Consider the following 15,000-nt stretch of genomic DNA (forward strand, 5'->3'; position numbering starts at 1 on the left):
ACAGCTGTAAAAGGGTCAATGTGTGTGTATGTGTGTGTGTGTGAGTGACTGACCTCCTGAAAACACATCTTTAGTGCTTTTACACACCCTCTCTCGCTCTCTCTCGCTCTCTCGCTCTCTTATGTGTGTATTGTACAGAGGAGGGTATTGTTTCCATGGCAATGGAATTGCAGTCTGTTTGATCCTCTTTAGGGAAACAATTATCTGACCAGGTCATCTCAGTAACACACACACACACACACACACACACACACACACACACACACTTAACCCTGTTCAGCTCTACTAACCTTACTGTAGTTCACATGGACACTAACTATACCCCATCAACATCACCTGTGTGTGTGTGTGTGTGTGTGTTAGGAATGGCAGCACTGGACAGTCGAGCATCCGGTAAGATGGGTGTGCGTGCTGTGGTTTACTACACCACCACCACCGTCATCGCTGTCTTCATCGGAATCGTCATGGTGCTGATCATCCACCCTGGCAGGGGGAGCCGCGATGAGTTCAGCAGTAAACAGACCATCGAGCAAGTTAGCCCAGCCGACGCCTTCCTCGACCTCATCAGGTAGCACCTCTGTTAACATAGCTAACTTCTAAAAAGCTAACTTAAGCTTAGCTGTAGCTAACCCCTATAGATAACCCCTATATCTAACCCAATAAATAACACACACATATATAACCCCTATATCTAACCCCTAAAAATAACCTATATATCTTATCCCTATAAATAACCCTTATACCTTACCTATACCTGTAACACCTATAGCTAACTCCTCTAGATAATACCTATAGCTAACTGCTATACCTAACTGCTGTGGAGAACCCCTATAGCTAACTGCTATACCTAACTGCTGTGGAGAACCCCTATAGCTAACTGCTATACCTAACTGCTGTGGAGAACCCCTATAGCTAACTGCTATACCTAACTGCTGTGGAGAACCCCTATAACTAACTGCTATACCTAACTGCTGTGGAGAACCCCTATAGCTAACTGCTATACCTAACTGCTGTGGAGAACCCCTATAACTAACTGCTATACCTAACTGCTGTGGAGAACCCCTATAACTAACTGCTATACCTAACTGCTGTGGAGAACCCCTATAGCTAACTGCTATACCTAACTGCTGTGGAGAACCCCTATAGCTAACTGCTATACCTAACTGCTGTGGAGAACCCCTATAACTAACTGCTATACCTAACTGCTGTGGAGAACCCCTATAGCTAACTGCTATACCTAACTGCTGTGGAGAACCCCTATAACTAACTGCTATACCTAACCGCTGTGGAGAACCTCTATAGCTAAGTGCTATAGCTAACTGCTGTGGAGAACCCCTATAACTAACTGCTATACCTAACTGCTGTGGAGAACCCCTATAACTAACTGCTATACCTAACTGCTGTGGAGAACCCCTATAGCTAACTGCTATACCTAACTGCTGTGGAGAACCCCTATAGCTAACTGCTATACCTAACTGCTGTGGAGAACCCCTATAACTAACTGCTATACCTAACTGCTGTGGAGAACCCCTATAACTAACTGCTATACCTAACTGCTGTGGAGAACCCCTATAACTAACTGCTATACCTAACTGCTGTGGAGAACCCCTATAGCTAACTGCTATAGCTAACTGCTGTGGAGAACCCCTATAACTAACTACTATACCTAACTGCTGTGGAGAACCCCTATAACTAACTACTATACCTAACTGCTGTGGAGAACCCCTATAACTAACTGCTATACCTAACTGCTGTGGAGAACCCCTATAACTAACTGCTATACCTAACTGCTGTGGAGAACCCCTATAGCTAACTGCTATACCTAACTGCTGTGGAGAACCCCTATAGCTAACTGCTATACCTAACTGCTGTGGAGAACCCCTATAACTAACTGCTATACCTAACTGCTGTGGAGAACCCCTATAGCTAAGTGCTATAGCTAACTGCTGTGGAGAACCCCTATAACTAACTGCTATACCTAACTGCTGTAGAGAACCCCTATAGCTAACTGCTGTGGAGAACCCCTATAGCTAACTGCTATACCTAACTGCTGTGGAGAACCCCTATAACTAACTGCTATACCTAACTGCTGTGGAGAACCCCTATAGCTAACTGCTATACCTAACTGCTGTGGAGAACCCCTATAGCTAACTGCTATACCTAACTGCTGTGGAGAACCCCTATAGCTAACTGCTATACCTAACTCCTATAGCTAAGGTTAGTTTTGGGGTAAATTCTCGCTAATCGTCTGATCTTGTTATCGTTTGTTTATTTTATATTTATCATTTTGTTCCCAGAAATATGTTCCCTCCAAATCTGGTCCAGGCTTGCACCCAGCAGGTAACACACACACACACACACACACACACGCACACACGCACACACACACATAGCTTCAGTGCTAATTGATGGGGAGTACGCTTCTGTTACGTGTCTCTCTCTCTCTCTCTCTCAGTTTAAGACGCAGTACGGTAAGCGGGTGGTGACGGTGAGGGTGGAGGTGAACGGCAGTGGGAACCTGTCTGAGCTGAGTTATGAGGAGGTGGTCCCGGTGTTGGGGACGGTGAATGGGATTAACGCTCTGGGCCTGGTGGTCTTCTCCATGGGCTTCGGCCTCATCATCGGCAACATGAAGGAGCAGGGCCAGCCCCTCCGTGACTTCTTCGACTGCCTCAACGAGGCCATCATGAGGCTGGTGGCCATCATCATGTGGTGAGTTGAAGGGGGGGGCATCACAGGTCATGGGGTCAGGGGTCAGAGGTCATGTGGGGCTGTTTGAGCTTCAAACCAAGACCACCAACCTCTCAAAGTCCAGAGGGACAAAGCTCCAATATCCACACAGATGGATTCCTCCTGTTCGACCCCTCAGCAGCTCTCTGCGGTCAGGAGGTCATCCGGCACTTTCACTGGCTCTGCTTAATAAGCAACACTTATTAACACTTACTAATGTCTGACTTAATATCAACTAAAGTGAGGTCCAGGTCCAGGCCTTCCTGAGTCTATTAGGTGCACTTATTAACATTTATTAACACTTATTAAGTCTTATTAACACTTATTAATGCTCATTAAGGCTTATTAACACTTATTAACACTTACTAATGTCTGACCTAATATCAACTAAAGTGAGCGTTCAAAACCAAACACAGCATTAGAAAGCTTACCAGGTCCAGGCCTTCCTAAGTCTATTAGGTGCACTTATAAACATTTATTAACACTTATTAAGTCTTATTAACACTCATTAAGGCTTACTGACACTTATTAACACTTATTAATGCTCATTAAGGCTTATTAACACTTATTAACACTTACTAATGTCTGACTTAATATCAACTAAAGTGAGCATTCAAAACCAAACACAGCATTAGAAAGCTTACCAGGTCCAGGCCTTCCTAAGTCTATTAGGTGCACTTATTAACATTTATTAACACTTATTAAGTCTTATTAACACTCATTAAGGCTTACTGACACTTATTAACACTTATTAATGCTCATTAAGGCTTATTAACACTTATTAACACTTACTAATGTCTGACTTAATATCAACTAAAGTGAGCGTTCAAAACCAAACACAGCATTAGAAAGCTTACCAGGTCCAGGCCTTCCTGAGTCTATTAGGTGCACTTATTAACATTTATTAACACTTATTAAGTCTTATTAACACTCATTAAGGCTTATTAACACTTATTAACACTTACTAATGTCTGACTTAATATCAACTAAAGTGAGCGTTCAAAACCAAACACAGCATTAGAAAGCTTACCAGGTCCAGGCATTTCTAAGTCTATTAGGTGCACTTATTAACATTTATTAACACTTATTAAGTCTTATTAACACTCATTAAGAGTTACTGACACTTCATAATATCGATCTTAGTTTGCTGAGGCTCATTAATACTTATTAACACTTATTAAGGCTTACTGACACTTATTAACACTTATTAAGGCTTAATGACACTTATTAACACTTATTAATGCTCATTAAGGCTTATTAACACTTATTAAGGCTTACTGACGCTTATTAACACTTATTAATGCTTATTAAGGCTTAACACTTATTAAGGCTTACTGACACTTATTAACGCTTATTAATGCTCATTAAGGCTTATTAACACTTATTAAGGCTTACTGACACTTATTAACACTTATTAAGGCTTACTGACACTTATTAATGCTTATTAAGGCTTACTGACACTTATTAACGCTTATTAAGGTTCATTAATACTTATTAACACTTATTGAGGCTTACTGACACTTATTAACACTTATTAAGGCTTACTGACACTTATTAATGCTTAATAAGGCTCATTAATGCTTATTAACACTTATTAAGGCTTACTGACACTTATTAACGCTTATTAAGGCTCATTATGGCTTATTAACACTTATTAAGACTTATTGACACTTATTAACGCTTATTAAGGCTCATTAAGGCTTATTAACACTCATTAAGGCTTACTGACACTTATTAACACTTATTAAGGCTTACTGACACTTATTAACGCTTATTAAGGCTCATTAAGGCTTATTAACACTTATTAACACTTACTAATGTCTGACTTAATATCAACTAAAGTGAGCGTTCAAAACCAAACACAGCATTAGAAAGCTTACCAGGTCCAGGCCTTCCTGAGTCTATTAGGTGCACTTATTAACATTTATTAACACTTATTAAGTCTTATTAACACTCATTAAGACTTACTGACACTTATTAACACTTATTAATGCTCATTAAGGCTTATTAACACTTATTAACACTTACTAATGTCTGACTTAATATCAACTAAAGTGAGCGTTCAAAACCAAACACAGCATTAGAAAGCTTACCAGGTCCAGGCATTTCTAAGTCTATTAGGTGCACTTATTAACATTTATTAACACTTATTAAGTCTTATTAACACTCATTAAGGCTTACTGACACTTCATAATATCGATCTTAGTTTGCTGAGGCTCATTAATACTTATTAACACTTATTAAGGCTTACTGACACTTATTAACACTTATTAAGGCTTAATGACACTTATTAACACTTATTAATGCTCATTAAGGCTTATTAACACTTATTAAGGCTTACTGACGCTTATTAACACTTATTAATGCTTATTAAGGCTTAACACTTATTAAGGCTTACTGACACTTATTAATGCTTATTAATGCTCATTAAGGCTTATTAACACTTATTAAGGCTTACTGACACTTATTAACACTTATTAAGGCTTACTGACACTTATTAATGCTTATTAAGGTTCATTAATACTTATTAACACTTATTGAGGCTTACTGACACTTATTAACACTTATTAAGGCTTACTGACACTTATTAATGCTTAATAAGGCTCATTAATGCTTATTAACACTTATTAAGGCTTACTGACACTTATTAACGCTTATTAAGGCTCATTAAGGCTTATTAACACTTATTAAGGCTTACTGACACTTATTAACGCTTATTAAGGCTCATTAAGGCTTATTAACACTCATTAAGGCTTACTGACACTTATTAACACTTATTAAGGCTTACTGACACTTATTAACGCTTATTAAGGCTCATTAATGCTTATTAGCACTTATTAAGGCTTACTGACACTTATTAACACTTATTAATGCTCATTAAGGCTTATTAACACTTATTAAGGCTTACTGACACTTATTAACGCTTATTAAGGCTTAGTGACAATGTATGTAACACTTATTGAAGTAGTGCGTCTCTCCTCAGCAAACTAAGATCGATATTATGAACAGGCTGAGCTTTGCTAGTTTCCATGGTAATTCTTCCACTAGTTCCATGGTTGCGCTCCTGTGGGTCACCTGTTTCTGCTCTTGTGTCAGGTTGAGGTATTGTGTGTGATTTACCTGTGGACAGGTACGCTCCGGTGGGTATCCTGTTTCTGATTGCGGGGAAGATTGTGGAGATGGAGGATCTGGGGGCTATGGGTGGTCAGCTGGGCATGTACACCGTCACGGTCATCGTCGGCCTCCTCATACACGCAGTCGTGGTGCTGCCCACGCTCTATTTCCTGGTTACTCGCAAAAACCCCATCGTGTTCATTGGAGGACTGCTGCAGGCCCTGGTCACCGCCCTGGGCACCTCCTCCAGGTGAATAGCACACCTGTACACCTGCATTACACCTGCACACCTACACACCTGTACACCTGCATTACACCTGCATTACACCTGCACACCTACACACCTGTACACCTGCATTACAGCTGCAAACCTACACACCTGCACACCTGCATTACACCTGCAAACCTACACACCTGTACACCTGCATTACAGCTGCAAACCTACACACCTGCATTACAGCTGCAAACCTACACACCTGTACACCTGCATTACACCTGCAAACCTACACACCTGTACACCTGCATTACACCTGCATTACACCTGCAAACCTACACACCTGCACACCTGCATTACAGCTGCAAACCTACACACCTGCACACCTGCATTACACCTGCAAACCTACACACCTGTACACCTGCATTACAGCTGCAAACCTACACACCTGCATTACAGCTGCAAACCTACACACCTGTACACCTGCATTACACCTGCATTACACCTGCACACCTACACACCTGTACACCTGCATTACAGCTGCAAACCTACACACCTGCACACCTGCATTACACCTGCAAACCTACACACCTGTACACCTGCATTACAGCTGCAAACCTACACACCTGCATTACAGCTGCAAACCTACACACCTGTACACCTGCATTACACCTGCAAACCTACACACCTGTACACCTGCATTACACCTGCAAACCTACACACCTGCATTACAGCTGCAAACCTACACACCTGTACACCTGCATTACAGCTGCAAACCTACACACCTGTACACCTGCATTACACCTGCATTACACCTGCAAACCTACACACCTGCACACCTGCATTACACCTGCACACCTACACACCTGTACACCTGCATTACACCTGCACACCTACACACCTGTACACCTGCATTACAGCTGCAAACCTACACACCTGCACACCTGCATTACACCTGCACACCTACACACCTGTACACCTGCATTACACCTGCATTACACCTGCACACCTACACACCTGTACACCTGCATTACAGCTGCAAACCTACACACCTGCACACCTGCATTACACCTGCAAACCTACACACCTGTACACCTGCATTACAGCTGCAAACCTGCAAACCTACACACCTGCATTACAGCTGCAAACCTACACACCTGTACACCTGCATTACACCTGCAAACCTACACACCTGTACACCTGCATTACAGCTGCAAACCTACACACCTGCACACCTGCATTACACCTGCAAACCTACACACCTGCATTACACCTGCAAACCTACACACCTGCACACCTGCATTACAGCTGCAAACCTACACACCTGTACACCTGCATTACACCTGCAAACCTACACACCTGTACACCTGCATTACACCTGCATTACACCTGCAAACCTACACACCTGCACACCTGCATTACACCTGCAAACCTACACACCTGTGCACCTGCATTACACCTGCACACCTACACACCTGTACACCTGCATTACAGCTGCAAACCTACACACCTGTACACCTGCATTACACCTGCAAACCTACACACCTGTACACCTGCATTACAGCTGCAAACCTACACACCTGTACACCTGCATTACACCTGCATTACAGCTGCAAACCTACACACCTGCACACCTGCATTACAGCTGCAAACCTACACACCTACACACCTGTACACCTGCATTACAGCTGCAAACCTACACACCTGCACACCTGCATTACAGCTGCAAACCTACACACCTGTACACCTGCATTACAGCTGCAAACCTACACACCTGTACACCTGCATTACACCTGCAAACCTACACACCTGCACACCTGCATTACAGCTGCAAACCTACACACCTGTACACCTGCATTACAGCTGCAAACCTACACACCTGTACACCTGCATACCTACACACCTGTACACCTGCATTGCAGCTGCAAACCTACACACCTGTACACCTGCATTACAGCTGCAAACCTACACACCTGTACACCTGCAAATCTGCTGATTTTCTGCACGTGTGTTTAACCCAACTATCTCCTTCCTGTAAGCACTGATTCCTCACTGTGTGTGTGTGTGTGTGTGTGTGTGTGTGTGTGTGAGAGCAGCTCAGCCACTCTGCCCATCACCTTTAAGTGTCTGGAGGAGAATAACGGGGTGGATAAGCGGGTGACGCGCTTCGTCCTGCCGGTCGGAGCTACGATTAACATGGACGGGACGGCACTGTACGAGGCCCTGGCGGCCATCTTCATCGCTCAGGTCAACAACATGGACCTCAACTTCGGCCAGATACTGACCATCAGGTACACACACACACACACACACACACACACACATAGCTAAGACATTGAAGATCATCCAGATGTTCGGGATCTGATTGGCCGAGCTGCAGAACCGCCCCTCCTCAGTCTGTATCTGCGTGTGATCTGATTGGCCGAGTCCCTCCTCAGTCTGTATCTGCGTGTGATCTGATTGGCCGAGCTGCAGAACCGCCCCTCCTCAGTCTGTATCTGCGTGTGATCTGATTGGCCGAGTCCCTCCTCAGTCTGTATCTGCGTGTGATCTGATTGGCCGAGCTGCAGAACCGCCCCTCCTCAGTCTGTATCTGCGTGTGATCTGATTGGCCGAGTCCCTCCTCAGTCTGTATCTGCGTGTGATCTGATTGGCCGAGCTGCAGAACCGCTCCTCCTCAGTCTGTATCTGCGTGTGATCTGATTGGCCGAGTCCCTCCTCAGTCTGTATCTGCGTGTGATCTGATTGGTCGAGCTGCAGAACCGCCCCTCCTCAGTCTGAATCTGCGAGTGATCTGATTGGTCGAGCTGCAGAACCGCCCCTCCTCAGTCTGAATCTGCGAGTGATCTGATTGGTCGAGCTGCAGAACCGCCCCTCCTCAGTCTGTATCTGCGTATGATCTGATTGGCCGAGTCCCTCCTCAGTCTGTATCTGCGTGTGATCTGATTGGTCGAGCTGCAGAACCGCCCCTCCTCAGTCTGAATCTGCGAGTGATCTGATTGGTCGAGCTGCAAAACCGCCCCTCCTCAGTCTGTATCTGCGTGTGATCTGATTGGCCGAGTCCCTCCTCAGTCTGAATCTGCATGTGATCTGATTGGCAGAGCTGCAGAACCGCCCCTCCTCAGTCTGTATCTGCGTGTGATCTGATTGGTCGAGCTGCAGAACCGCCCCTCCTCAGTCTGAATCTGCGAGTGATCTGATTGGTCGAGCTGCAAAACCGCCCCTCCTCAGTCTGAATCTGCGTGTGATCTGATTGGCCGAGCTGCAGAACCGCCCCTCCTCAGTCTGTATCTGCGTGTGATCTGATTGGTCGAGCTGCAGAACCGCCCCTCCTCAGTCTGAATCTGCGAGTGATCTGATTGGCCGATTGAATTATGCAGAGGAGGCAAATTCTGTGCACTACATTCTTACATTAGGGGGCGGGGCTTGAATGAGGGGATAGACATTACTAAATATATTCATTTTTGGAGTGTGTGTGTGTGTGTGTGTGTGTGTGTTAGCATTACAGCGACAGCCGCCAGCATCGGAGCAGCTGGAATCCCTCAGGCCGGCCTGGTTACCATGGTGATAGTGCTGACCTCTGTAGGACTGCCCACTGATGACATCACGCTCATTATCGCAGTCGATTGGTTCCTGTAAGTGTCTTTACACAGATTTACCGTGATCACCATGACAACAAGCCTGCGACATGTCAGTGAGTGTTTGTGTGTGTGTGTGTGTGTTCCCAACATTCCATTACCCACAATTCATCTGTTTATGATTAATCCAACATCTGAATAGGATGAACTGAGTGTGACCTTTACACACACACACACACACACACAGTGTAGTGTCCTTTTGCACACTCAGAGCTACTTGACAAATAAACAACAGGTGCATGAGTGTGTGTGTGAGAGTGTGTGTGTGTGTGTGTGTGTGTGTGTGTGTGTGTGTGTGAGTGAGTGGGGGGTGGTGTATGTCCTTCACTCAGCTGTAATGTACCCACAGCCATGTACCCAGGACAGTGTGTGTGTGTCTCAGCATGCCCAACTGTGTGTAAGTGTGTGTGAGGAGAAACCTGTAGAACCACACACACACACACACACACTGACTCAACAGTGTGATTCCACGGTGGGGTAGGGTGTGAATAGGACAGCGTGTTATTATTCCATTGGTGGTAATAAGGCTCCGCCCACATGTTTTCCACTCCAAGCCCCGCCCACCAGTATATGCATAGTTTTGACATGGCCGTGCCAATCACACACACGCTACCCAGCATCCCACTGAGCGCTGCCCCCGTGTCTGACTCTCTCTCTCTCGGGATCAGGGACCGTCTCAGGACCACCACTAACGTCCTGGGGGACTCCATCGGGGCGGGGATCGTGGAGCACCTGTCGAGGGCGGAGCTGGCGGCGGCGGACGCTGAGCTGGGGAACTGTGTGGTGGAGGAGAGCGAGGAGAAGAAGACCCCCTACCAGCTCATCCCCCAGAGCCACGACGACCACCTGCCCGACTCTGAGACCAAGATGTAGCAGTTTACACACCCCACGGACCCTCTCTCTCACTCACACACACACACACACACACACCTTCCAGCAGAGCTCCGTAACGGTCACTGTTAAAGCGACAGTCCAGCCACACCCCACCAACTAGCACCACCAGCTCCTCCATTCCAGCGTCAGCGCTGCACCTTCATTCTACCCGCTGCACCTTTTAGGGTGGAGCTGAGGACTCCAGACAGGCCAGACAGTGAACTGAGGGGGCACAGACTGCGGCTCGGTGGGCCGGTTTAGCTGAGCCGCTAGCAGTGCTAACTGGTGGGGTGCTAGCTTCCAGTACTTCCAGTTAAGGCTTTGGGGTCAAATCCGAAGGCTGGACAGTTCTCTGGACTGTCGCTTTAAAGTAACGGGACTGGGTCAGCGCTGTGGGTGGGGGTGTGGTCCGGTGCGGAGTTCGGAGGGAAACTCTGTAAATGTTTCACTGGTTTCACTGGTTTCACTGGTCTTTATTTTCTTGTTTGTTTGTTTATTTTTTGTTATTATTGACGATAAAAAATGGGTCTCTGGGTCTGTCTCGGCCTGTGATGGGTGCTGTAGTTTTGTACACACACACACACACACACACACACAGTGGGGGGGCTGGTGTTGACTCAGCGGTCGGCAGGTGTTTATTTTTCCAGTTTATTTTTCTGATGCACCTCCAGAAGGTCAAGAGCAGCGTTTCAGTGCTGTAGATAGAGTAGAGCCCGGAGCCACTAGGGGGCGCTGATCGTGAGCGCCGCACTGGGTTCAGTAGAGTTTGTAGGGAAAGTCAGTTAATTCTTCTGTTCTTGCTTTTAAAATACATGAATGTGGCCCAAACAAAACAGGCCCGCCCTCCTTAAATCAGCCAGCTGATTGGCTGACCGGCTGATTTGCACACACCAGGGGGCGCTAAAATCGTAGTTTTTTTAAATAATTTTTTACACATTAGTGTTTCAGGTGGGCTTCACAGAATCACGCTGAATGACGCCACGCAGACCTCCGCCCTTCCCGGGTGGAGTGAGCACACACTGCGGCTCCGTCAGAGGGCAGTGGGCGTGTCCAGACGCTCTTCAGCCCTGTGGAGCAGCTCTGGCGTTGAGGGAGCTGGTGTTAGGGAGGGTGGATTATTCCTCTGAAGCTGACTGATGATCCTCATTACTCCTCACAGGCCTGGGGGGCTGCCGTGAATACCCGTGGGGCTGAGGGGTGGGCTTTCCGCAGCGCGGTCCAGTTTCTGACTGAGCGGGGGACGAGAGTGTGTGCCATTGCGAAAGCAGGCGGGTTGTCTGAGGTCAGCTGGATGACGCGTGTCCCGCGGTGATGGGTCAGTCTGTCCAGAAATAAAAATCAATGTTTTGGAGCTCTGAGTCCGAGTCTTTACTCCGCAGTGAGGCCAGCGGTCCTGCCCCTCACTGACGTCTGAACACCTCCACCCTAATAAACCCACTGCCCTCAGTGCCCTCAGTGCCCCAACCGCCCCACTACCTCCACCATCCCACTACCTCCACTATCCCACCACCCCACCATTACCCACTACCCCCACCACCCCACTGCCCTCAGTGCCCTCAGTACCCCCAGTGCCCCAACCACCCCACCACCCCACCATTACCCACTACCCCCACTACCCCACTGCCCTCAGTGCCCCAACCGCCCCACTACCTCCACCATCCCACTACCTCCACTATCCCACCACCCCACCATTACCCACTACCCCCACCACCCCACTGCCCTCAGTGCCCCAACCGCCCCACTACCTCCACCATCCCACTACCTCCACTATCCCACCACCCCACCATTACCCACTACCCCACCACCCCACTGCCCTCAGTACCCCCAGTGCCCCAACCGCCCCACCACCCCCACCATCCCACTACCTCCACTATCCCACCACCCCACCATTACCCACTACCCCCACTACCCCACTGCCCCAACCGCCCCACTACCTCCACCATCCCACTACCTCCACTATCCCACCACCCCACCATTACCCACTACCCCCACCACCCCACTGCCCTCAGTGCCCCAACCGCCCCACCACCCCCATCCCACTGCCCTCAGTTCCTCTCAGTGCCCTCAGTTCCCCTCAGTGCCCTCAGTTCCTTCAGTTCCCCTCAGTGCCCTCAGTTCCTTCAGTTCCCCTCAGTGCCCTCAGTTCCTTCAGTTCCCCTCAGTGCCCCTCAGTGCCCTCAGTTCCTTCAGTTCCCCTCAGTTCCCTTAGTGCCCTCAGTGCCCCTCAGTTCGGCTCAGTGCCCTCAGTTCCTCTCAGTGCCCTCAGTTCCCCTCAGTTCCCTTAGTGCCCTCAGTGCCCCTCAGTTCCTCTCAGTGCCCTCAGTTCCCCTCAGTGCCCTCAGTTCATTCAGTTCCCCTCAGTTCCCTTAGTGCCCTCAGTGCCCCTCAGTTCGGCTCAGTGCCCTCAGTTCCCCTCAGTGCCCTCAGTTCGGCTCAGTGCCCTCAGTTCCCCTCAGTGCCCTCAGTGCCCCTCAGTTCCCCTCAGTGCCTTTCAGTTCGGCTCAGTGCCCTCAGTTCCTCTCAGTTCCCCTCAGTGCCCCTCAGTGCCCTCAGTGCCCCTCAGTTCGGCTCAGTGCCCTCAGTGCCCCTCAGTTCAGCTCAGTGCCCTTAGTGCCCCTCAGTGCCCTCAGTTCCCCTCAGTGCCCTCAGTTCGGCTCAGTGCCCTCAGTGCCCTCAGTTCCCCTCAGTTCCCTCAGTGCCCCTCAGTTCGGCTCAGTGCCCTCAGTGCCCCTCAGTTCGGCTCAGTGCCCTCAGTGCCCTCAGTTCCCCTCAGTGCCCTCAGTGCCCTCAGTTCCCCTCAGTTCCCTCAGTGCCCCTCAGTTCGGCTCAGTGCCCTCAGTTCGGCTCAGTGCCCTCAGTTCCCCTCAGTGCCCTCAGTTCCCCTCAGTGCCCTCAGAGCCCTCAGTGCCCTCAGTTCCCCTCAGTGCCCTCAGTGCCCCTCAGTTCGGCTCAGTGCCCTCAGTGCCCCTCAGTTTGGCTCAGTGCCCTCAGTTCCCCTCAGTGCCCTCAGTTCGGCTCAGTGCCCTCAGTGTCCTTAGTGCCCTCAGTGCCCTCAGTTCCCCTCAGTGCCCTCATTGCCCCTCAGTGCCCTCAGTGCCCCTCAGTTCCCTCAGTTCCCCTCAGTGCCCTCAGTTCGGCTCAGTGCCCTCAGTGCCCTCAGTTCCCCTCAGTTCCCTCAGTGCCCTCAGTGCCCCTCAGTTCCTCTCAGTGCCCTCAGTTCCCCTCAGTGCCCTCAGTGCCCTCAGTTCCCCTCAGTTCCCTCAGTGCCCTCAGTGCCCCTCAGTTCCTCTCAGTGCCCTCAGTTCCCCTCAGTGCCCTCAGTTCATTCAGTTCCCCTCAGTTCCCTTAGTGCCCTCAGTGCCCCTCAGTTCGGCTCAGTGCCCTCAGTTCCCCTCAGTGCCCTCAGTGCCCCTCAGTTCCCCTCAGTGCCTTTCAGTTCGGCTCAGTGCCCTCAGTTCCTCTCAGTTCCCCTCAGTGCCCCTCAGTGCCCTCAGTGCCCCTCAGTTCGGCTCAGTGCCCTCAGTGCCCCTCAGTTCAGCTCAGTGCCCTCAGTGCCCCTCAGTGCCCTCAGTTCCCCTCAGTGCCCTCAGTTCGGCTCAGTGCCCTCAGTGCCCTCAGTTCCCCTCAGTTCCCTCAGTGCCCCTCAGTTCGGCTCAGTGCCCTCAGTGCCCCTCAGTTCGGCTCAGTGCCCTCAGTGCCCTCAGTTCCCCTCAGTGCCCTCAGTGCCCTCAGTTCCCCTCAGTTCCCTCAGTGCCCCTCAGTTCGGCTCAGTGCCCTCAGTTCGGCTCAGTGCCCTCAGTTCCCCTCAGTGCCCTCAGAGCCCTCAGTGCCCTCAGTTCCCCTCAGTGCCCTCAGTGCCCCTCAGTTCGGCTCAGTGCCCTCAGTGCCCCTCAGTTTGGCTCAGTGCCCTCAGTGCCCCTCAGTGCCCTCAGTTCGGCTCAGTGCCCTCAGTGTCCTTAGTGCCCTCAGTGCCCTCAGTTCCCCTCAGTGCCCTCATTGCCCCTCAGTGCCCTCAGTGCCCCTCAGTTCCCTCAGTTCCCCTCAGTGCCCTCAGTTCGGCTCAGTGCCCTCAGTGCCCTCAGTTCCCCTCAGTTCCCTCAGTGCCCCTCAGTTCGGCTCAGTGCCCTCAGTGCCCCTCAGTTCGGCTCAGTGCCCTCAGTGCCCTCAGTTCCCCTCAGTGCCCTCAGTGCCCTCAGTTCCCCTCAGTTCCCTCAGTGCCCCTCAGTTCGGCTCAGTGCCCTCAGTTCGGCTCAGTGCCCTCAGTTCCCCTCAGTGCCCTCAGTTCCCCTCAGTGCCCTCAGTGCCCTCAGTTCCCCTCAGTGCCCTCAGTGCCCCTCAGTTCGGCTCAGTGCCCTCAGTGCCCCTCAGTTTGGCTCAGTGCCCTCAGTTCCCCTCAGTGCCCTCAGTTCGGCTCAGTGCCCTCAGTGTCCT

At 49.4% G+C, this 15,000-nt stretch overlaps 1 protein-coding gene across 1 annotated transcript in view; it reads left to right on the forward strand.

Annotated features, from left to right (window-relative positions):
* Positions 1–11,914, forward strand: part of slc1a3a (solute carrier family 1 member 3a) — a 24,340-nt gene extending 12,426 nt beyond the window's left edge. The window contains exons 4-10 of the mRNA XM_072671860.1: positions 364–568; positions 2,298–2,340; positions 2,456–2,712; positions 5,861–6,094; positions 8,155–8,349; positions 9,559–9,693; positions 10,365–11,914. Coding sequence (XP_072527961.1) covers positions 364–568; positions 2,298–2,340; positions 2,456–2,712; positions 5,861–6,094; positions 8,155–8,349; positions 9,559–9,693; positions 10,365–10,569 — 1,274 coding nt within the window. The 3' untranslated portion in view covers positions 10,570–11,914. The remainder of the gene's footprint in view (positions 1–363; positions 569–2,297; positions 2,341–2,455; positions 2,713–5,860; positions 6,095–8,154; positions 8,350–9,558; positions 9,694–10,364) is intronic.
* Positions 11,915–15,000: the final 3,086 nt, after the last annotated feature.

This window comes from Salminus brasiliensis (genome assembly GCF_030463535.1).
Source record: "Salminus brasiliensis chromosome 20 unlocalized genomic scaffold, fSalBra1.hap2 SUPER_20_unloc_1, whole genome shotgun sequence".
Lineage (NCBI taxonomy): Eukaryota > Metazoa > Chordata > Actinopteri > Characiformes > Bryconidae > Salminus > Salminus brasiliensis.